The following is a 24,720-nucleotide window of genomic DNA, read 5'->3' as shown; positions in this document are numbered from 1 at the left end:
GGGAATTATAGACCGGTTAGCCTAACATCGGTGGTGGGGAAAATGCTAGAGTCAGTTATCAAAGATGTGATAACAGCACATTTGGAAAGCAGTGAAATCATCGGACAAGTCAGCATGGATTTGTGAAAGGAAAATCATGTCTGACGAATCTCAGAATTTTTTGAGGATGTAACTAGTAGAGTGGATAGGGGAGAACCAGTGGATGTGGTATATTTGGATTTTCAAAAGGCTGTTGACAAGGTCCCACACAGGAGATTAGTGTGCAAACTTAAAGCACACGGTATTGGGGATAAGGTATTGATGTGGATAGAGAATTGGTTGGCCGACAGGAAGCAAAGAGTGGGAATAAACGGGACTTTTTCAGAATGGCAGGCAGTGACTAGTGGGGTACCACAGGGCTCAGTGCTGGGACACCAGTTGTTTACAATATATATTAATGACTTAGACGAGGGAATTAAATGCAGCATTTCCAAGTTTGCGGATGACCCGAAGCCAGGTGGCAGTGTTAGCTGTGAGGAGGATGCTAAGAGGATGCTGGGTGACTTGGATAGGTTAGGTGAGTGGGCAAATTCATGGCAGATGCAATTTAATGTGGATAAATGTGAGGTTATCCACTTTGGTGGCAAAAACAGGAAAACAGATTATTATCTGAATGGTAGCCGATTAGGAAAAGGGGAGATGCAACGAGACCTGGGTGTCATTATACACCAGTCATTGAAAGTGGGCATGTAGGTACAGCAGGCGGTGAAAAAGGCGAATGGTATGCTGGCATTTATAGCAAGAGGATTCGAGTACAGGAGCAGGGTGGTACTACTGCAGTTGTACAAGGCCTTGGTGAGACCACACCTGCAGTATTGTGTGCAGTTTTGGTCCCCTAATCTGAGGAAAGACATTCTTGCCATAGAGGGAGTACAAAAAAGGTTCACCAGATTGATTCCTGGGATGGCAGGACTTTCATATGAGGAAAGACTGGATCGACTAGGCTTATACTCGTTGGAATTTAGAAGATTGAGTGGGGATCTTATTGAAACGTATAAAATCCTAAAGGGATTGGACAGGCTAGATGCAGGAAGATTGTTCCCGATGTTGGGGAAGTCCAGAACGAGGGGTGACAGTTTAAGGATAAAGGGGAAGCCTTTTAGGACTGAGATTAGGAAAAACTTCTTCACACAGAGAGTGGTGAATCTGTGGAATTCTCTGCCACAGGAAACAGTTGAGGCCAGTTCATTGGCTATATTTAAGAGGGAGTTAGATATGGCCCTTGTGGCTAAAGGGATCAGGGGGTATGGAGGGAAGGCTGGTACAGGGTTCTGAGTTGGATGATCAGTCATGATCATACTGAATGGCGGTGCAGGCTCAAAGGGCCGAATGGCCTACTCCTGCACCTATTTTCTATGTTTCTATGTTGCCAATACCATATTTTATTTGGTTAAAAAGAACATTTTCCTGGTTGGTCTTTGGAGATGGATGGATGGATTTTTCATCCATTTTTACTTGATTAAATCTAAAAAAAAACTTGAGCCCTTATACACTACGTTGTTACAGTGACAGAAATTCCCAGAACTTCTGATGCTGGATATAAAATAAAACTAAAAGAACAAAGATAATGATAATCCACATCAGGAAAGCATAACTGCACCTTCCTGTTCCACAGGTACTAAATAGGTAGTTCCAGCATGAAACCAAAGAGGATATTCCACATGAAGTCTTGTATTGTGGGCGACTGATGCAATACCTGTAATAGGACAAGACAGAGAAGAAGTAAAATTCTTTCTTTTCAAATCTTTTTACTACTTTTTTCCAAAATAAACACGAGTACATCGAAGTAAACAACACTTACAATGTCTGAAGAAAAAAAAATTATATAAAGATTGAAAAAAATTTTGTGATGGGAAAAAAATTTTGTGGTGGGAAAAAAATTTTGTGATGGAAAAAAAACCCTAGTAAGCAAGAAAAGTGGGAAAAAAGAAAAATCCCCCAGCAAAAAAGTACCAAAAAAAATTTACAATTAGATTGTGGAGAATCCATCAATTAACTCAAATGATAATAACCAGCAAATGAATCCCATCTTTTCTCAAAATCAAACATAGGTTCAAAGGTTCGACTTCTAATTTTCTCCAAACTAAGACATAGCATCACTTGAGAGAACCATTGTGTCAAAGTAGTAAAATTAGTATTGCAGCATTCTTATTTATGTTCTATTAAAATGTGTGACTGAAATGCTTTACAAATATAAAAAAAAACAAGGATTATATTCAAACACATGACATACAAATTTCATGGCCATACAACTTTAATAACAAACTTTTAAATGAATCTGGAGTTAATATTCATAACTTAAATCAAAACCTTTCTTTAACCACTGGTTTCCTCTGGTTATCCTATTAAAAAAAATCCACAATTCCATCCCTCATCTCTACATTCTTCTGAATATGATTGTTTACCCCCCATCACCTGCCCACTTCCCTTTAACCCAACCACACGAGCAACCACGACCTTCAGACACCTAAATCCTATGCAATGGATTTATCTTTCACAATACCTTGGTTTGGCCTCTTGCCAGAAATGTTTATGGCTTAGGATGAGGGAATGTAGAAAATAGGATTGACTATGGACAACATGGATTTGTCAAAGCAAAATCAGGCCTGTTTTGTACTGTACATCTATAAGAGCTTCCTGAAGTTGTAACTAGCAGAATAAATAAGGGAGTGAGTGAATATGGACCATATGAACTTCCAAATAGCCTTTGATAAAAGTGCCAAATATGAGGTTATTAGGCAAAATTACAGCACTTGGTTTTGGGAATATCATACCAACCTTAATGTCTTCATGTGCAAACATAAGCAAAAAATATCTGTTTAATTTCCCCCTTTTTTTTTCTCCAGTAGAAGATTTCAACAAACTTTGAAACCTGAGCATTTGTGCTTTCCTCTGCAACTGGATGTTTGATTTACACATCAGGAGACCTCAATCAGTGCTAATCCATAATAATCTGCTTCTTGCTGAATATCAGCACAGGTGCATCTCAATGATGCTGGCTGAGCCCAATGCTTAACTCTCCTTACACTCATGGGATTTGTGCTTGGGCACAGCTCAAACGTCTCATCAGTAAGTTTGCCAATAACACCACTGTTGTTGGTGGAATCTCAGATGGTGATGAGGGGGCATACAGGATTGAGATCAGCTGGTTGAATAACATCACAGCAAGTCCTCATTGAAGGGCCACACACCAATACGCTTTGAAGGTTCAGCAGCTTTATGTACTTGAGCATTAACATCTCAGATGATCGATCCTGGATTCAGCATATTAATGCAATCACGAAGGCAAGCCAGTGGTTATACTTAACAAAAAGTTTGAGGAGATTTGGTATATCACCAAAGATTCCAGCAAATTTCTACAAATGTACGGTGGAGAGCATTCTGTCTGGTTGCATCACTACAAAGTATGACAACTCCAATGTGCAGGATCAAAAGATCGTAGTGGATCATAGACGCACTCCCAACCCTCCCCATTATCAAGTACATCTTCAATGGCAGTAACCTCAAGAAGGCAGCATCCATTATAAAGGACCCTTAACCATCTGGAACATGCCCTCTTCTCATCACTACCATCAGAGAGGTACAGAATCCTGAAGACCCATACTTAAATGTTTTAGGAACAGTTTAATCCACTCCGACATAAAATTCCTGTTTCACATTTTTCATTTATTGCAACATTGTTTTACACTATACTTAGTGTTTTATACTGTACTGCTGCTACAAAACAACAAATTTCAGAACATAAATCAATGCCAATAAACCTAATTCTGATTCTTATTTACAATTATCCCACACTTAAGTGCTCCGGATCCAGGTGGTAGATTTTGCTCTTTGAAGTTATTCTGTATAAGTACCCACTGCATACTCTTCTGAAGCACTTAATGAATTCTTAATGTAATCAACCGCACAGCAGCAGAAGGTTAAGAAAAGGAGTAGGTTACTCATGACAACCATATACATATCAGTAGTGTAATACCCCTGGTTTAAGACCATGCTTTATTTTATTAATAGTTATACTGTTGGATATTTTATTTTTGGCAGATTTTCTCAAAATGCAATAAGTGTTCCTTTAATTACATTCTACAATTGAGTAATTCAGTTGATTGTTAAGTTAGGCTTGTTTTAATTGACAATAGGATTTGTCTTGTTAACATTTTGGCCAATAAGATGCCCTGGAACATTCTAAAGGGATGGGGAGGTGGGTAGCTATTCTCTGGAGAGAGTGCAGGAGTTTTGGAGGAAGAAGGAGAAAGAAGGAAAATGGAAAAAGACAACAAAGGTAGCAGAAGAACATGAACTCATTTGGAAGGACATTTGCTGAAAAATCCTCATGCAGACAGCGGTCTCACAGAGAATGCACAGATAACTTTTAATTAGTCAGTTATCATGACCTTGGAGAAAGTTCGAGACGACTTGTATTTGGACATTCTTTAGATATTTATGTTTCGCTTGTTATGTGCACACTTTAGGCTAATTTATATATGGGTAATTGTCCAGACCTCTGTTTTGCACTTGAAGGACAGCAATGTGGACATGAAGGCGAAGGAGATCCATGACTGTCAGGCTATGTGCGCATGTGCGAGCAGGAGACATGACAGCCAGTCATTCGGTGCACTTGGAGTTTGAGACACAGGACCCCGTGATCGGTTAGCCTGGGTGTCAATAACTAAGATCAAAGCCTGAAAATCAATTTGAAGTCCGAAAGTCGTAGCCCAATGGCTGAAGCCCACAGGCCTGTCCTGGAGTTGGAGGGCTGACTGTATGTGAGGGTGGGAAAGAGGAAAGAGGCATATTTTGTTGTTGTTTTCTTGCTTGTTGCATTGTGTTTTGTTGTGTTCTACGTTGATGTGCCGAGCATTTTGGGCATGATATGTTGGCACCGGAATGTGTGGGGACACTTACAGACAGCCAGCACAACCTTAGGTGCAACCTTGCACTGTGTTTCGATGTGCATATGATAAATAAATCTGAATCTGAACCTTACTGTTATCCTTGTGCTCCAATCTCTGTTCAGAATTCTGTAAAACTTTTAAAAGATAATCTAAAAGTTGTGACTTTTATTTCTGGATTAGCATCTATGAAAATTTGTCAGTGTAATCTTACAATGTCACTGTTGTTGAACATTAGGAAACCCTGATTGCAAAGGGTGTCAGAAAGGCAGAACTGCAAGTTTGAAAGAGATCATGGATATTTGTGGGCAGACTTCTTCCAGGCTTATTGGCATGTTCTGTCACTTTTGTTGCCACATAAAAGCTTTCATCCACAAAAGTGAAAAAGCAGCAGGAAAACACAGCATTTGCAAGACTGAGGTGTTGCAATTAATTAGAGCCCAATTTAATTTAAGAGAAAAAAAACAGACAAAAGATTTAGGGAAAGGGAGGAATTAAAATTTAAATAATTGGGTAAGTCTTAATTTTCACCTGTCGATGATTACAATGTTTACGTTTGTTTTTCAGATGTGTGAAATAAGCAACAAGTTGATGCTTATGAATATCCTGTAAAAAGTCACAAATCAATGCTGCCTAACAGTTTTCAACATACTGCTTTCAGACCAATGTTCTTCTCAAGTACTACTGTTAACAATAAAAATAGTGAAAATTCCATCTTGTTGAAGATAGCACAATAATTATTTAGCACCAGAGTTACTTTAGAGGAGGAATAGAGGATGAAATTGCATATATTATTTATCATTGTAAAAGATCTAAATACTGTTAAGTATTAATATTCATCCTTCTGGCCCCACTCATAACAGGAGAGTAAAACACACAAATAGCTAGGGATATAAGAGAATGAAAGATCTGAACCAGAGATGTTCTACATTGGGCCAACTGCAAAATAATATGATGAATAAAAATAATAGGATTGCAAAATCAAAAGAATTTTTAAAAATTAAAAAAAAGTGCCTATAAAAAGTATTCACTCCCCTTGGAAGTTTCCATGTTTTATTGCTTTACATTGAATCACAGTGGATTTAATTTGACTTTTTTTGACACTGATCGACAGAAAAAGACTCTTTCATGTCAAAGTGAAAAATGATCTCTACAAAGTGATCTAAATTAATTCCAAATATAAAACACAAAATATTTAATTGCACAAGTATTCACCCCCTTTAATATGACACACCAAACCATTAGTGGTGCAGCCAAATGGTTTTAAAAGTCACATAATTAGTTAAATGGAGATCACCATGTGCAGTCAAAGTGTTTCAATTGATTGCAGTAAAAGTACACCTGTATCTAGAAGGTCCAACTGCTGGTGAGCCAGTATCCAGTCAAAAATTACACCATGAAGACGACAGAATACTCTAAGCAACTCCGCGAAAAGGTTATTCAAAAGCACAAGGTGGGAGATGGATACAAGAAAATCTCCAAGTCACTGAATGTCCCTTGGAGTGCAGTTAAATCAATCATCAAGAAATGGAAAGAATGTGGCACAGCTGTAAATCTGCCTAGAGCAGGCCATCCTCAAAAACTGAGCAAGAAGGGGACGAGTAAGGGAAGCCACCAAGAGACCTAGGACAACTTTGGAAGAGTTACAAGCTTCAGTGGCTGAGATGGGAGAGGCTGTGCATACAACAGTTGCCCTGGTGCTTCACCAGTCACAGCTTTATGGGAGAGTGGCAAAGAGAAAGCCATCGTTGGAAAAAAAAACTCTCATGAAATCTTGGCTAGATTTTGCCGGAAGGCATGTGGGAGTCTCTGAAGTCAGCTGGAAGATGATTCAGTGGTCTAATGAAACAAAAATGAGCTTTTTGGCCATCATACTAAAGGTTACGTTTGGAGTAAGCCAAACAATGCACATCTTCAAAAACATGATTCCCTACGATGAAGCATGGTGTCAGTTGCATCATGCTGTGGGGATGCTTCACTGTAGCAGGCCCTGGAAAGCTTGTGAAGGTAAAATGAATGCAGCAAAATACAGGGAAATCCTGGAGAAAAACCTGATGTAATCTGCAAGAGAACTGTGACTTGGGAGAAGATTTGTTTTCCAGCAAGACAATGACCCCAAGCATAAAGCCAAAGCTGCCCAGGAATGGCTTAAAAACAACCAAGTTAATGACTTGCAGTGACCAAGTCAGAGTCCGGACCTCAATCCAATTGAGAATTTGTGGCTGGACTTAAAGGGTGTTCACTCATGATCCCAATGCAATCTGACAGAGCTTGAGCAGTTTTGTAAAGAATGTAGAAAAATTGCAGTGTCCAGATGTACAAAGCTAATAGAGAACTATCCACATAGACTCAAGGCTGTAATTGCTGAAAAAGATGCCTCTACAAAACACTGACTTGAAGGAGGTGAGTAATTATGCAATCAATTATTTTGTGTTTAATAATTGTAATAAATTTCGTCAATTTTTAATGAAATTTGTTTCCTTTGACATGAAAGAGTCTTTTCTGTTGTTCAGTGTCAAAAAAGCCAAATGAAAGCCACCTTGATTCAATGTTGTAAAACAATAAAACAGGAAACGTTCCAAGGAGGAGTGATACAGCTCATACTAAATTAGTTGCTGAAGTCTGGAATGGATACACTTAGGTGATGCAAGCCAGAGTGTTTTCTGTCTCGTGACAGGCGGATGACCTTTTATGCCTGGGTCCCTTTTACTCCTACATTGAGACTTACTTTAAACTCAAGATAGGCACATGAATAAAGTTTCCCCCACTATAACAGATTAGTATGATAGGACTAAGAAGGAAAGGCACAAAAATCAGACAGAAAAGATGAGGAAACAAAAGAATAAAAAGGAATCCTTTACTTTAATGAAATTGCAAAACTTTGGTACATCCTCATAGATTCAAACAGGCAATCCAAACTTTGTCTGTAAAATCACGACTCTTGAAACTGCATGGAGGTCTTAAGTACTCTTATCAGCATTGTTCCCTACACCAACACAAATGTTAGTAAATAAAATATATAGCCATCAGTCCCTTTGTATGAGTTTGTGCACAAACAACCCCTACATTTGCTTAAATTAATATTTAATGCACTTAAAAATTATCAGATGTAGTAAAACAATATAATGAAATTTAGAGCAACACACACAAAATGCTGGAGGAACCTAGCAGGTTGGGCAGCATCTATGGAAATGAATATACAGTGGCGGTTTGGACAGAGACTCTTCATCAGGACTTGCTATAAAAGATTTATAGTGAGTCCTATAATAAAAATTAATAATTAGATTTAATGACATTTATTTTGCTGTGTGCAACAAGTCACATAAACACAAGGAACAGAGGTGGCCATTTTATTGTGGCAGTCACAAAATATCCAACTACAAGTTACCTACTATACTGCATCAAGATAATTTCAGAAGTCAATAAACTGATGCTATTCTAATGATTTGCACTAAAAATTAGAAACTGTGGTCTATTTTCTAATTGTGAGCACAATAAAGAATAGAATTTTAATTCTGAATAAATATTATTGCAAATTAACAAAATTGAAATGCATTATTCTATAAGCAATATATTTTTAAAATTCCTTGTAATTATAAAACAGAACTATACAGTGTAGGAGCATGCCTTTTGGCCCACAATATAAATGTTGACCATGATGCCACTCCAAATTAATCCATATCCCACCATTCCCTGCTTGTTCATCTGTCTACCCAAATCCCTCTCAAATGTTACTATTGTATCTGCTTTCACCATTTCCCCCAGCATGATGTTTCAGGCTCCTTTTCAAAACCTCCATATCCTTTCTGTAATGTGGTGACCAAGTGTCACACAATATTTTAAAAGTGGCCTAATTAAAGTTTTATGCAACTGCAACACGACTTCTTGACTTTTATAATCAATGACTCAAACATTGAAGGCAAACATGCATTAGGGCTTTTTTTTTACCACCCTAACTACAGCTGCAGATACTGGAATGTATAACAAAAAAAATGCTGGAAATACCAAACAGATCAGGTAACATCTGTATAAAGAGAAAATCAGAGTTAACGTTTCACATTAATAACCTTTCATTAAAAATCAGAAAAATTATAATTCAAACACATCTTAAGTGGCAGAAAAGAGAGAGGGAGGCAGGGGTTGGGGGGGAAAGAGACGAAGGGAATATCTGTGACTAAATGGAGACTAAGAGACATGGAATAAAGCAAGTACTGGTGGAGGTCCTCTCCATAAATGGTGCCTGGCTGGTGGTATTCCCCTTCATAGATGCTGACTGATTTGCTGAGTTCCTCCAGCATTTGAGAGGTTGGTGAAGACTTGTTAATTGCAGATAACTCTCTGAAGAAGATGAACTCATTTATACATAATACTTTCATTGTAGTAAAGTATCCCAAAGCTGTAAACAATTTAGGCAAGTACAACCTTCATATTTCAATAGTAATCAAATATGTAGTGCCCAACTAAAATGCAAAATGATGTAAGGCCATTGAAAGCAAATTTACAGTAAAAATTGATAAAAACACTGACCATCTCCGAAGATCCAAAACTTTGCGCTGTTTCATTTCTTCCAGAACTGTATATGGAGAAGAATCATTTTTTTTGTTGTGTTTCTCAAGTGGTTTAATCTTTTTTGTACTTTGCTTCTTCAGGCTACCTGTAAATAAATAAATAAATAAAACTTTCTTGTATATGTCATAAAACTATTGGAATGCAATTCTACACGGCTTTAGCAGATCCAAGTTCTCAAAGCCACAACTTTATGCACATTGAATAGCAGACTGCGCAAACGTCATGCATAGGATATGAGTGAAGGGCATACAAACTAGATGCCAATTTTTACCCCAATTGATGTAAATGTACTGTCTTTACAAATGAACATTTTCAAGCAATTACATTATAGAAATGCTCAACTGATATCATCTAATATAGCTGAAAATATTGTCAGAACTTATGTTAAAAATTATTGAATGAAAGAAATGCAAGCAGGTGAGCATTATAAAAATCTATTGCAAACCAAGGACTTTTAATAAAAATGAGCCTAAGTTGGTCTTATTTAAATAACTATAAAATACAAAATTGCCGAGAATTTTTGTTCTGTAATTGTGACAGAATTGGTAACAGGGAGATGTGTGGGAATAAGATTGATGGAAATATTCCATGAGGCAGCATTAACTCCTAAGAATAGGAGCAAAATTAGGCCATTGGGCTCATTGAGTCAGCTCCACCATTCCATTCCATCATGGCTGATCTATTATCGGCCTCAATCCCATTCTCTTGCCTTCGGTCTATAACCTAGTGCACCCTTATTAATCAAAAACCTATCAACATCTGCTTTAAATATACCCAATGATTTGGCCTCCACAGCTGTTTGCGGCAATGAGTTCTAGATTCAGCACCCACTAATGAAATTACACCTCATCTCCATTCTTAAAGGAAGTCCTTCTACCCTGAGGCTTTGCTCTCTGGTCCTAAACTTCCCACTATAGGAAATATCACCTTCACATCCACTCCATATAGGCCTTTCAATACCCGATAGATGTCAGTGAGATTGTCTTTCATCTTCTGAACTCCAGCAGGCACAGGCCCAGAGCCATCAAACACTCCTCACACATTAATCCTTTCTTCCCCGGAATCATTCATGTGAACCTCCTCTAAACCCTCTCCAATGCCAACCATCTTTTATTAAAGAAGGAGCCCAAAATTGCTCATAATACTCCAAGTGTGGTCCGACCAATGTCTTATAAAGCCTCAGCATTACATCCTTGCTTTTATATTCTAGCCCTCTTAAAATGAATACTATCATTGCATTTGCTTTCGATACCACCGACTCAACCTGCAAGTTAACCTTTTCGGAATCCTGCACAAGGATTCCCAAGTCCCTTTGCACCTCTGATTTCTGAATTTTCTCCTGCTTAGTAAATAATCTATGCCTTTATTCCTTCTACCAAAGTGCATGATTATACACTTCCCTACATTATATTCCACCTGCCAGTTCTTTTCCTGTTCTCCTAAATTGTCTAAGCCCTTCTGCAGATTCCTTGCTTCCTCAACACCACCTGCCTCTTCACCTATCTTAGTATCATCTGCAAACTTGGCCACAAAGCCATCAATTCCTTCATCCAAGTCATTGACATATAATGTGAAAAGAAGCGGTCCTTCTGCAGAACACCACTTGTCACAAACCAGAAAAGGCCCCTTTTATTCCCACTCTTTGCCTCCTGCCATTGCCTTGACCGATCTTCTATCCATGCTAGTATCTTTCCTGTAATACCCATGGGCCCTTATCTTATTTAGCAGCCTCATGTGCAGCATCTTGTCAAAGGCCTTTTGAAAACCCAAATAGACAACATCCACTGACTCTCCTTCCTGTTATTTCCTCAAATAATTTCAAAAGATTTGTCGTCAAGATTCCTCTTAAGGAAACTATGCTGACTTTAGCCAATTTCATCATGTGCCTCCAAGTACCCTGAAACCTCATCCTTAATAGACTCCAACATCTTCCCATCTACTGAAGTCAGACTACTGTCCTAAAATTTCTTTTCTCCTGCCTCCCTCCTTTCTTAAAGAATGGAGTGACATTTTAAAATTTTCCAGTCCTCTAGAACCATTCCATAATATAGTGATTCTTAAAATATTACTAATGCCTTCACAATCTCTTCAGCTACCTCCTTCAGAACAAAGGGGTGTAGTCCATCCCGTGCAGGTAACCTATTTACCTTTAGACCTTTCAGATTCCCAAATACCTCCTCCTTATTAATAGCAATTACAACTCACTTCTGACTCCAGACACTGTTGAATTGCTGGCATTCAGCTGGTGTCTTTCACGGTGGAAGAATGACACAAAATACCTTAAGTATTCAGTTCGTATGCCATTTCCTTGTCCTCCATTATCATCTCTCCAGTCGCACCTTCCAGTGTTCTGAGGTGCATCCATTGTCTACTTAGACAGACGGAGCCATGACGATGATGATGATATCCACTCTCACCTCTCTTTTACTCCTTGTACTTTATATCTGAAAAAACTTCTGGTTTCCTCTTTTATATTATTGGCTAGCTTACCTTCATATTTCATCTGTTCTCTTATTGCTTTTTTTAGTTGCTTTCTGTTGTTTTTTTTTAAATCTTCTCAATCTCCTAGCTTCCCAATAAGTTTTGCTAATGCTGTCTTTAACTTCCCTTGTCAGCTGCGGTCACCTCATCCTCCCGCTAGAATACTTTTTCTTTGGGATGCATCTATACTGCACCTTCTAAATTGCTCCCAGAAACTCCAGCCATTGCTACTCTGCTGTCCTTTCTAATCAACTTTGGCCAGCTCTTCTCTCCTGCCTCTATAATTCCTTTTGCTCCACTGTAATAGTTGGGCTGAATATCAAGAGAAAATACCAAATATCATGTCAAATGGGCTAACGTTAAAAACAATGCTTTTTAAGTTTAAAACAATTACTTTATTTTATAGCCCTTCACTCTCGATGGTATGCAGCAAGGCAAATTTCAAGCAAATCAAAGCTCAGCAGGTAGACAAGACTGGCCTACATCATGCAGCATTTTCCTGTGGTGCCATTCTCCAGGCTGGGAATTCAACAATGTAATTAAAAATGTACTTAATATTTCAAAAAAAGTAAACCATCACACCTACACCCACTCCACCCCTATCAGCCTGTTTCTTTCCCCTCCTCCATGCCCTCCATTTGTCCATCCTCACACTGGTTTCCCTCCACTATTCCCATCTGCTCTCCCCACCTCCATCCTTTAATTCCATGCTCCACCTTCCTCTCCTATCAGACTTCACTATCTTCAGCCCCTGGTTCCCTCCAAACTTGGTGCTATTTCCATCCTCCTCTCCTCAATCCACCTATCACCTGTTAGCTCTTGCTCCAGCCCTTCCCATCAAGTTTTTATACAAGCTTTCCCTGCTCTGTTTCAGTCCAGATGAAGAGTTTTCATCCAGAATTTAACTGCATATTTCCCTCCAAATCTGTTGCCTGACCCACTAAGTTCTTCCAGCTTTGTGTGTTTTGCTCTGATTTCTAAACACAGTTTTTGATGCAGGCATTCAGTACTTCCATACATTTTTTTTTACAACACCAGTTGAGGCCATTCAGGCTGTCAGGATGTTCCCATCATTGATTTCCCTATAATACATTCTTCGGTGCATGCACATCAAATCCCCCATATTCTCCTGCCACTGAAACTAGCAGTAATTTATAGTAGCCAATACCCGCTTTTTTTAATAACCTACCAGCACATTTTTCATATATGGGAAGAAACCACAGCACGCAGGGGAAATGTATGTGGCAACAGGGAGAACATGCAAACTCCACACAGGCAGCACCCAAAAATCAGCATCTAACTACTGTATCATTGTATTTCCACCCCCAAACAAAAAAATATTATAATAAAAGCTGCATCCACAATTCACCAGTCCATCATTTAAGTTTAAAAGAAATTACTTTGAAACACCAGCAGTTTTACTGTGATGAGTCTAAAGCTGAAAAGTGTTTCTGGCTTGAGTGGAGAAAGAAAGGAACTCCAATTATTTGATATGTAACTAGTCATGAAGATATCATTACCAGATTTTAATAGTAATCAACCTGGATTTTTAGCAAGGCTTGTGATAAAATCGTAGTTGTTAAGGAAAATTAGAATCCCAGGGAAAGCATCAAGCTGGATCCAAAATTAACTCAGTGGCAAATATGTGCAGCACAGGTACCAGGTCTAGTAATAGCATAGTTTGTGGCATAGAGTAAAATTCTATATCCTATAGCTGTGACATTTTGTTATCAAACAGCAATCCTTTAATCTTATTTTCGGGGCGGGGGGGGGGGGGGAATGTACCTAACAAAGTAGTATCGACTCTGGATGGTTTTATGAAGGCCCTAAAGCTGAGCTTGTTTTGATTAAAACAAATTTTGCTAGGTTGATCCACAATTGAATTCAATTGAACAATCCATCAACAATAGCACGTCTATAAACTTAAGAAAATCTACATTTAAAAATCTACATTTATAAACTATGCAAAAACAGAATCAGGGCAATTAGTTACTGTTTAAATAATGCAAATAAAAACTAAAAATTGCAAAGTTGAATAAAATCCAAATGAAATTAGTACTTATAGGAAACTGTACTGCATATATTGATTTTTTTTTAGTTTTTATGACACTATTTGTCCTAGTTGAATGTTACTAATCACTCCTATAAGCAATATCACATTTCTTGCAAACAAGAGGGTGCTTTTATTAGCCTAGCATCTTAGTAAATACAAGACCTGATGTGCTGAAAGGGACTCTTTAGTCTACTTTGCAACAATGCTCCACATGCACTATTTATGCGCCTCATCTTGAGGACAGCAGCTCATGTAACATTAAAACAAATGAAAATTAATTAGCATTAACATATCTACACCAATTAGAGCCAATATTAACATGGAAACTTTTGTTAAATACCATCAACAAACTAATCCTTGAAATTAATATGCTTTTCTATGTAATTAAATAGAACTAGAGAAGTTTTGAATAACCTGGAAATCAACATACAATACAGTTCACTCAAAAGGGTTTTAAGCTATATTGCAATGAAAGTACCCATCATTCATGCAGCTCTTTAATTATTTAAGACCATTTTTCATTCATCTAGCTTCTGTTGATTAACAATATGTATCCAAGATGGTGGTGTATGTGGTGCTAATAAGGTAAGATGTCATAGCCTGGATTGTGCCAAGCCTCCATCCTGAGGTCTTTGTTTTTAACTATGCTTAATATCTTTGTCAGAATGTCTGATAGCCTTACGCTGAATCACTGTGTAACGTGCTCAACATCTCTACCACTTAGTAAAATATCACCTGTGGATCCAGAGGCACAAAAAATAAATCATTGTAGAGTCAGCAATCATACCCTTTGATTATCTAGTACTCTGGCCAATGTTTAGGTTCAGAGAACTATATTATGTGTTCAACATGGGGAAATATCTTGCAATAAATTGTGGTAAATGTTTGTAATGTTTTGTATTGTGTCTCATGCCACTGATTCTCAATATTAAACACCTAAAGTATTTAAATTATCAATATTAATTAAGATGGAGCTTGCATTAATATTTCAATTTAGTAGCTGTTGATATTTTCAGAGTACCTATTATTTCAGAATAAAATATTCATAAATTTACCTTATGTTATTGCTTGGTTTTGCAATAAAAATCATCATAAGAATTTTAGGTTAGCAATTGGAAGTTGTATCGTCCTTCCATTTGTACAAAATCAGGCTGTTTATAGTTTCACTTTTCTCTTCAATTAAATGGCCTCAGCAATCTTATATTTTTGGTCAATAATTTGGGTTGAATTTCTCTGGCTTTTATTTCCAAAAATTAAAATGTAATCTAAGGATTGAAAATACTGTGAATTCTTACTGTAACATTTTAATTACATTTGAAAGCGAGATCATAGCAGTGTGGTTTTACAAAGAACTAAGATAATTTTCTTGGCTCATAATTTATAATCTGAAAAAGATGCTGAGACACTGTTAGCTTGAATAAATTAATAATAAATAGTTTGAGAAAGTGAATAGTAGCTGGAATGCACCATGATTAAACACCTCTCTTCTTAGAAACTGAAAATGATGAAAAATAATCATAATTGATGAATATTTATGCAAATTGAACGGTAGATACAATGAAACTGGTCAATATGTTAAAGGCGACGTATGATTCTGCCAACTTTTCCTTCCAAAGCTAACATGACAAATTAGCAATTATGGTCAATTAGACAAAAACTAATATAATTCTCCCACACAAATGACATGGAACAAATACACAATGAAAAAAATACCTAGAAAAGAAATTATAATGCAAAATGTAAAAGGAACATCACACTCTGAAAGTAGTCTGATATCTTACAATTCATTACAAGGACTCCCAAAATTATTAGTTCCAGCTTTAAAATGGGTGCAACGATGTGAGCTAGCAATAGTTATAAATCCCTCTCAATACAGTATGGTAGTTAATTAATTAGTTATTAATTTGTGGCATTTTCTCACCTGTTCTACTTTTCAATTTAGATGTTACTATATTAAAATCTGATGTATCTATCTCCCAGGCAAGCAGCCGTTTCCCTTGGCTGACAGGCATAGCAACCATTTCTGCATTACCTCTATGGGTTACATCTGGAGGATCAACTTGAAGTTGTACATAATTAGAATTATGTCCCGCAGCACCAACTGAAGAAGATCCATCCTGGACAGGAGTCGGTTCGCTGGAACTGCATGGGGTATTGGCAATAATGGAAGCTTTGTTTAGCAATCCATAATCTGAGCAGACATTGTAAAACACTTCTCGTGCCTGGACGACAGGAAACATCCATGGCCCATGTCCTTCTGCACTGGAACTTAGATTGAATGATGGAGCACCATAACAGGAAAACAGATTGGAATTAGAAGGTCCTGGTAGATCGCTAGCAGCAATCTCCTCAAGAACATCAATATTCTTTACGTTTCCAGTAGGCTTTGGTGGTTGATAGTCACTAGAGTTGGGCATTGAATGATGCCAACAGGAGTTAGGTCTTTGGTAAACTGAAGTAGCCTTCCTTCAAGAATAGAATCAACTAGATGATTGTTTCTATAATTAATGCATTTCATCTCAATGTAAACGTCCTTCAAAGGAGATGGAACCTAAAGTATATAACAAATAATAATTTAAAAATAAAATGAAGACAACAAATTATCTTAAGCACATGCTGTATCTATAGGATATCTATGACAGAAGCAATTTTAACATGGATATACAAAGTTTTGCTACTTAATTACTCTAAGTTTCCACAAAGATTTCTAGCACTGGATTTTGTGATTCTGTGCAGCAAAATTATCAGCCTTCACCATCATGACATTGCGAAGATGGCAGCAACTTCAGGACTTCACGTGTATATTGCTTAGTGTAGAATCCAGAAATTGCTATTGAAGATTCAATACTGTAATTCCCCAGGATAAATATTTAGAAGTGCTACACTTATTAAAATTGTTAAATGCATTTAAATTCTATGATATTTTATTATGTCCTAACATTCTAAATTTTATTTTCCAATTGGAACTGAAGCTGCCCTTTGATGATTTTTGGCTCATATGGGAGAATGAGGTGATAGATAGGAGCTATAGGGATGTATTCATCCCTAAAATGCAGGAGGCAGGTACGTAGGTGACAGTCTGGAGAGTGAAAGGGAATAGGTAGCCACTACAGTGTACCCCTGTGGCCATTCCCCTTAATAACACACATAACGCTTTGGATACTGCTGGGAGGGGGCTCAACCTACCGGGGGAAAGCCACAGCGAATGGCTCCTCTCTGTGGCCCAGAAGGCGGGGGCTGGGGCGGGGGAAAGGGTGAGAAGAGAAGTGAGAAATGCAGTGGAGATAAACAATTCCATAATTAGAGAAGCAGAAAGCAGATTCAGTCGATGTGAAAGAGACTCCTGAATAGTGTGTTGCCTCCCAGGTACCAGGATCAGGGATGTCTCGGATCAAGTCAACAGCATTCTAAAGTGGGAAGGCGAACAAACAGATGTCATGATACATATCAGTACCTACAATAAAAATATGAAAAGGGAGGAGGTACTGAAGAGTGAATATAGGAAGTTAGGCAGAAAGCTGAAAAGCAGCACCTCCAAATTGCTGTCTGTGCCATGTGCCAGTGAGAGTAAGAATAGGATGTTTAGGCGGATGAATGCATGGTTGAAGAATTAGTGCAGGGTCCTGGTTTCAGATTTCTAGATCATTGGAATCTCTTCTGGGGAAAGTATGACATGTACAAAAATAACAGGTTACACCTGAACTCGAAGGGGTCCAATGTCCTTACAGGCATTTCGCTAGAGTTGTTCAGTAAGGTTTAAACTAAACTGGCTGAGGATGGGGTAGTTTGTATACAACTAGATGCAGTGTGTAATGAGACTGAGGAAGGACAGGGACATGAAAGAGCAATCAGTGGAATGAGTTAAGGTGTAACAGGGAGCCAAAAATCAAAAAAAGGATGATAAATGCCACACAGAAGGTGTTATATTTGAATGCACAGTTTAGTCAGCTCCATCTTAAGGTACTAGCCTCCAAGGTACCCAGGACATCTTCAAGGAGTGGTGTCTCAGAAAGGCAGTGTCCATTATTAAGGACCCCATTACCCAGGGCATGCCCTTTTCTCATTGTTACCATCAGGTAGGAGGTACAGAAGCCTGCAGGCATACTCTCAGTGATTCAGGAACAGCTTCTTCCCCTCTGCCATCTGATTGCTAAATGGACATTGAACCCATGAACACTACCTCACTTTTTAAATATATATTATTTATTTATGCACAATTTTTGATCTAGTCAATATACATATACTGTAATTGATTTACTTATTGATTTTTCGTCTATATAATGTATTGGATTGAACTACTACTGCTAAACTAACAAATTTCATGACACATGCCAGTGATAATAAACCTGATTCTGATTCTGAATATGGTAGATGATCTGACTAAGTTAAAGATTGGCAGGTATGACGTTGTGGGTATCTGGGAGTCATGGCTGAAAGATCGTAGTTGGGAGCTTAATATCCAAGTATGAAAAAGACAGGCAGGTAAGCAAAGGGGTTTAGTGACTCTGTTGGTTAAAAATTAAATAAAATCCTCAGAAGGAAGTGATATAGATCAGAAAATGTAGACTCCTTTTGAGTAGAGTCAAGAAACTCCAAGGGTGAAAAGACCCTGATGGAAGTTATATACATGCCTCTGAATCATAGTCAGGATGTGGGGAACAAATTACAATGGGGGATAAAAAAGTTATGTAAAAGGGCAATGCTGTGATAATCATGGGAGATGTCAATATGCAGGTAGATTTGGAAAATCAGGTTGGTGGCGGATTCCAAGACGGAATTTGTAGAAGTCCTACAAGATGGCTTTTTAGAGCTGCTTATGGTTGAACCCACCAGAGGAATTGCAATTCTGAATTGTGTGTTACATACACAGATTTGATTAGAGAGCTTAGGATAAAGGAACGCGTAGGAGACAGTGATCATAATATGATAGAGTTCACTCTGCAGTTTGAGAAGAAGTTAAAATCGGATTTATCAGAATTACAGAAGCGAGAGAGAAGTTGATTGGAAGGAGACACTACGAGGGATGACAAAGAACAGCAATAGCTGGTGTTTCTGTGGTGAAATTTGGAAGGCACAGGAAAGATACATACCAAAGCTGAAGATGCATTCTAGAGGGAGGATGCTGCAACCATGGCTAACACAGAAAGAAGTCAAAGGCAGCATAAAAGCTAAAGAGAAAGCATATAATACAGCAAGAATTAGTGGGAAGGTAGAGGATTGGGAAGCTTTTAAATAACAACAGAAGCAACCAAAAAAGTTAGAGAAAGATGATGAAGTATGAAGGCAAGCTAGCTAGTAATATCAGAGGGTACAAAAGGTTTTTGCAGATATATAAGAGTAAATGAGAGACGAGAGTGGATATCGAACCATTAGAAAATGACACTGGAGAGGTAGTAATGGGGGACAAACAAATGGCAGATGAACTGAATAGGTATTTTCTGTCAGTCTTCACTGTGCAAGATACTAACAGAGTAACAGAAATGTGAGTCTCAGGGGGCAGAAGTGAGCATGTTATTATTACCAAGAAGAAGGTGCATGGGAAGCTGGAAAGGCTGAAGCTAAATCACCTGGACCACTTGGACTACATTCCAGGGTTCTGAAAGACATAGCTGAAAGCATTGTGGAAGCATTAGTAATGATCTTTCAAAAATCACTTAATTTTGGAATGGTTCCTGATGACTGAAAAATTGCAAAAGTCACTCCACACTAAGAAGGGAGAAAGGCCAGTTATCCTAACGTCAGTGATTGGAAAGATGTTAAGAGTCTATCGTTAAGGATAAGGTTTTGGAGTACTTGGAGGCACATGATAAAATAAGTCAAAGTCAGCTTAGTTTCCTTAAGGGAAACCTTGCCTGATAAATCTGTTGGAATTCTTTGAGGAAAAACAGGTAAGATAGACAAAGGAGAGTCAATGTATGTTGCTTATTTGGATTTTCAGAATCCCCTTGACAAGGTGTTGCACATGAAGCTGCTTAACAAGAGCCCATGGTATTACAAGAAAAGTACTAGCATGCATAGACCATTGACTGACTGTCAGAAGACAGAGAATAGGAATAAAAGGGACCTTTTCTGGTTGGCTGTTAGTGACTAGCAGTGTGCCACAGGAGTTGGTATTGGGACGACTTCTTTTCATATTATAAATTATTTGGATGAAGGAATTGGTGGCTTTTTGGCCGGGTTTGCAGGCAATACGAAAATAGGTGGAGTAGCAGGTAATGTTGAGGAAACAGGGCATCTGCAGAAGAACTTAGGACAGATTGGGGGAATAGGCAAATAAGTGGCAGGTGGAATATAGTGTGGGGAAGTACATGGTCATGCACTTTGGCAGAAAGAATAAAGGTGTGTTTTTTTTTCCTCTAAATGGGGAGAAAGTAGCAAAGAGACTTGGAAGTCCTCGTGCAGGATTCCCAAAAGGTTAATTTGCAGGTTGAGTCGGTGGTGAGGAAGGCAAATGTAATGTTAGCATTCATTTTGAGAGGACTAGAATACAAAAGCAAGGATGTAATGCTGTGGCTTTATTAAGGCATTGGTTAGACTGGATTTGGAGTATTGTGAGCAGTTTTGGGGCGCCTTATCCAAGAAAAGATGTGCTGGCATTGGAGAGGGTCCAGATGAGGTTCACGAGAATGATCCCAGGAATGAGGAGTGTTTGATGGCTCTGGGCCTATACTTGCTGGAATTTAGAAGAATAAGGGATGATCTCACTGAAACCATATCAAATGCTGAAAGGCCTAAATAGAGTGGATGTGGAGAGGATGTTTCCCACAATGGAATGGCAGAGCAGACAAGGTGGGTGAATGGTCTAATTCTTACGGAAATCAGTATTTTATTTATTTAGATACACAGAGCGGTACAGGCCCTGCCAGCCCAATGAGCCACACCGCCCAGCAGCCTATTTAACACTAGCCTAATCACATAATAATTTACAATGACCAGTTAAACTATTAACTGGTGTCTCTTTGGACCGTGGGAGGAAACTGGATCACCCAGAGGAAACCCAAGCACTTATGGGGAGAAAATACATACTCCTAATAGACAGCACCAGGATTGAACTCCAAACTCTGGTATGCCCCAAGGCATAATAGCATGGAGCCCAGTTAATATATTAAGATTCATTAATATATTATTTTTCTTTCATGGTTTGAATTTGCTCAAATTTTTCAATGTGATTAATTCTTCAGTCAGATGAATGATATTACCATTTATGAATGACAATATTTAGAAATTTAAAACTACATCAAAGAATTGACTTCACATAACCAGATCTTTGAAGTCAATACTGTCCTTTTGTTATAGCTTGTGATATTCAGGCCAATAATTCATGACAATTCGTAGCTGGATACTAAGTCAACAGAAGATGACAGCAATAATTGAAATACAAAAATTCACCACTGTGAGGTGAACATTTTAGACATTTAAACTGGGGTAGACCTACAAACTGAATGGCAGGGCATTTACAAGTGCTGTGCAACCAAGTGCATAACTTGCTGCAAGGAGCCTTGCAAGTAGACAAGGTGGTAAAGAAGGCATTTAGCATGCTGGACTTCATCTGTCAGGTTAGCGAGTTTCAGAGCAGGGACAGTATGTGGTCATTTCATGCAACCATATTTGGAGTATTGTGTAGAGTTTTGGCAACCTTGTTTTGAGAAAAACCTTTTCAAGCTGAAGAGGGTGCAGAAAAGATTGAGGATACTGCTTGGACTAGCGGTCTGAGTTACAGGAATAGGTAGGCCATGCTGGATCTTTATTCCTTGGCGCACAAGACAATGAAGGGTGGACTCCTGGATGTTTAAAAAAATCATGGGGGGTATGGATGAGGCAAACAGTCATTGTTATTTCTCCCTAAGTTTATTTGTTTATTGAGAAACAGCACAGAATAGGCCCTTCAAACCATACCACCCAGCTAGTCCCAATTTAATCCTAGCCTAATCACTGGACAATTTTACAATGACTGATTAACCCACCAACAGGGATATCTTTGGACTGTAAGAGGAATCTGAAGCACCTGGAGGAAACTCACATGCTCCCAGGGAGAATGTAGAAACTCCTCACAGGCAGAGGTGGGAATTGAATCCCAGTCACCTGTAGTGTAAAATGTTATGATAATCACTACACTACTGTGTTGCCCATGAAAGGATACAAGATAAGAGGGGAGAGATTTAACAGAGCTGAAAGGTAATTTCTTTACACAGACTGAATACAGGTACTTGGAATGAGCTGCCAGAGGAAGAATTGAGGTGGGTACACTACAACATACAAGAGGGATTTGAATTAGAAGAGGAGGGCTTGGAGGAGTACAGGCTAAACACAGGTCACTGGATGCTGTGTGGGCATGGACCAGTTGGACTGAATGGCCTGTTTTCACTCTGCTTGACTCTATAATTTTAACTCTGAATAATTTTTATTTCTGAATTATTGAACAGCAAAATACTTTCATAAAAACTCTGCAGGGACATAGTTACCCCCAACAGGATTTCACACAAAGTTCAAAATTTTATTTGTTTATCTGGAATCATGTCAGAGGGATACTAAAAACAGTAGTTTCTAAAATTGCTAAAAACATATCCAACCCAAATTACCGTTTGTATTTTGCTCAAAGAATTCTGGTACCGATATATTAACCAAAAAAAACACAGTAAGTGGTTAACATCTGGAATTCACTACCCAAATAACAGTGTGAGGCAGATTCAATTCCATCAAATGGGAACTGGATAGACCCGTATTATGAACTACTGCTCACGTACTTCACCATTTGGCTCCATCTAATCCTTTATATTTTACATTTATGTTATCATTATTGATAACATAATATTGAGATGATAATATTGTTAATATTGAGATTGATTAATACTGAGGTTTATTTTCTTGCAGGAAAATATAACAAAAGGATTCAAGAAAAAAACTATACATAAACAAAACAATTCGATTCCTAAAATGAAAATCAAATAACTTCAGGTGTTTGAAATCTGAAATTAAAACAAAAACTTCTAGAAATGGAAAGAGAAATAAACTTTTCAAATCTAAGAACGCTGACATTCCACAGATGCTTCCAGACCTGTTGAGTATTTCCACCTCTTAAAAAAAATACTATTAGCATTGGTTTTAGGTCAGTAACTAATTTATTTTCTTTCTCCCCAGCTTCTAAATCAGGTTGCCACTGCGGTCATAGTGATAAAATAGTCATTAACATTGTTACTTATTGCTATCATATGACATTTTACATCCCTTAAGCATTTGCGTTTATACAAGGTTGACCACAGTCTTCCATTGTCCAGTTTCTTCTTCCATCCATCTCTTTTTCTTGAATCTCCTTTAAAATTATGACTTGAAACCTACCTCCGAACAAGGTCGTCAATCCTAACATATTATGTGGTTCAGTGTCAAAATTTACTGGCGATATTCTTGTGGTAGATCCTTGAAAGGCTGAAGATGCTATATTCATGCAATGTCACAATGACCCTGTACTTCCTCGAACAACTAACGCGCACTGACTACCACGAAACCGCTTTTCTCGGGCGATATTGGAAGCGTTAACCCGCCGTCCTGTAGGTTGAGGGCCCGGAAAATCTACCCGCCTCCTCGACCCAACCACTTCAGCCGCCAACGGAGTCAGAATAAAACATGCTGGACGTTTCTTGAGCTGCCAACAGAACGCCTCGTGGTTCAATCGACACAATTTTTACTTCCAGTTTAGGAACAGACAGCAACTGTCCGCGAAGTAACCTAACTCTTGACAGGGTGAACAAGTTACCAATGAAGGGCCACCCCCCCCCCTTCTTTTCGCTCGACTTTGCAGTGTCCCGGCTGAGGTGGAGCCACACGAGGCCTCGGCCTTGTAGAGGCAAACAGGCCATAGGCCGCTGCAGATGACATATAGACATGATCGTTCTCTCTACTCCTTATTCATTCTGAGCAGTGCTAATACTACATTATCATGTTCGCAATGTGAAGATAACTTTGCACCAGGGATAGATTTTAAATTTAGTTTTTATTCACCGCAGCTGGTTTCCTAGCAACCTGAACTACGCTTCCCAGCGTTCCTCACGCACGACCGCTCCGTCCAATCAGCATTGAGTATTAGGAAGCTGGCGCTCAGGGTGCGCATCGACGCCCAGGTGCTGTGCGACTGAAACGCGAAGTATGGTCGCAGGATCTTGTTTATAAATATTTTCTGAAGACGTGGTAAACAGCGCGAAACTGGGCAAATGAGTTACAAAATGTTGACTTGGTGTAGTTTAAATTTGAAATATTAATTTAGCAGCGAACTTCAGACTTTCTTTCATTGTACCATACGTCGAAGTTATTTTCTCATTTCATTGCAAGCAGTAAAAAAACTTATTTTACAATGTCAGAAAAGTGGTTATTTTACATTCTTGTTATAATAACGAGTTCTGCAACTGAGAACGTAACTAAAGTAAGTCCAAAGAGAAGTCTAGTATGGGGTCCTGGTCTGGATGCAAACAAAGTACTTCCAGCTCGCTATTTCTTTATTCAGGCTGTTGCAGAAGATCATGTCAAGTAAGTAAAGCATGCTTTACACTTTTTTAAATTTGTAAAGCAGTTTTGTATTTAGGCTGTGCGGTGATAACACTGGATTCAAAGAAAAAAAATCTTGGAAGATTTAGGAAAGAGGTGTGGCTGGACTAAAGTTTGGGAAATGAGCCAGAACAATTGGACTAATCATCATTT

General features: G+C 38.3%; 3 protein-coding genes across 3 annotated transcripts in view; 2 read left to right on the top strand and 1 right to left on the bottom strand.

Annotated features, from left to right (window-relative positions):
• Positions 1–8,399, top strand: part of LOC140200319 (homocysteine S-methyltransferase YbgG) — a 70,015-nt gene extending 61,616 nt beyond the window's left edge. Inside the window, exon 9 of the mRNA XM_072263473.1 lies at positions 2,886–8,399. The gene's annotated coding sequence lies outside the window, so the exon portion shown is untranslated. The remainder of the gene's footprint in view (positions 1–2,885) is intronic.
• The window catches only part of ercc5 (excision repair cross-complementation group 5), a 136,495-nt gene extending 112,686 nt beyond the window's left edge, over positions 1–23,809 (bottom strand). Inside the window, exons 1-4 of the mRNA XM_072264580.1 lie at positions 23,368–23,809; positions 15,953–16,582; positions 9,456–9,582; positions 1,640–1,735 (exon numbers count right to left, since the gene is read on the bottom strand). Coding sequence (XP_072120681.1) covers positions 1,640–1,735; positions 9,456–9,582; positions 15,953–16,448 — 719 coding nt within the window. The 5' untranslated portion in view covers positions 16,449–16,582; positions 23,368–23,809. The remainder of the gene's footprint in view (positions 1–1,639; positions 1,736–9,455; positions 9,583–15,952; positions 16,583–23,367) is intronic.
• Positions 23,810–24,125: 316 nt separating this feature from the next.
• Positions 24,126–24,720, top strand: part of poglut2 (protein O-glucosyltransferase 2) — a 93,415-nt gene continuing 92,820 nt past the window's right edge. The window contains exon 1 of the mRNA XM_072263470.1: positions 24,126–24,549. Within this exon, the coding sequence (XP_072119571.1) occupies positions 24,377–24,549 (173 nt within the window). The 5' untranslated portion in view covers positions 24,126–24,376. The remainder of the gene's footprint in view (positions 24,550–24,720) is intronic.

Source organism: Mobula birostris, chromosome 7 (genome assembly GCF_030028105.1).
Source record: "Mobula birostris isolate sMobBir1 chromosome 7, sMobBir1.hap1, whole genome shotgun sequence".
NCBI lineage: Eukaryota > Metazoa > Chordata > Chondrichthyes > Myliobatiformes > Myliobatidae > Mobula > Mobula birostris.
Note: the sequence above shows the minus strand (reverse complement) of the source record. Positions and strands in the feature narration are given on the sequence as shown.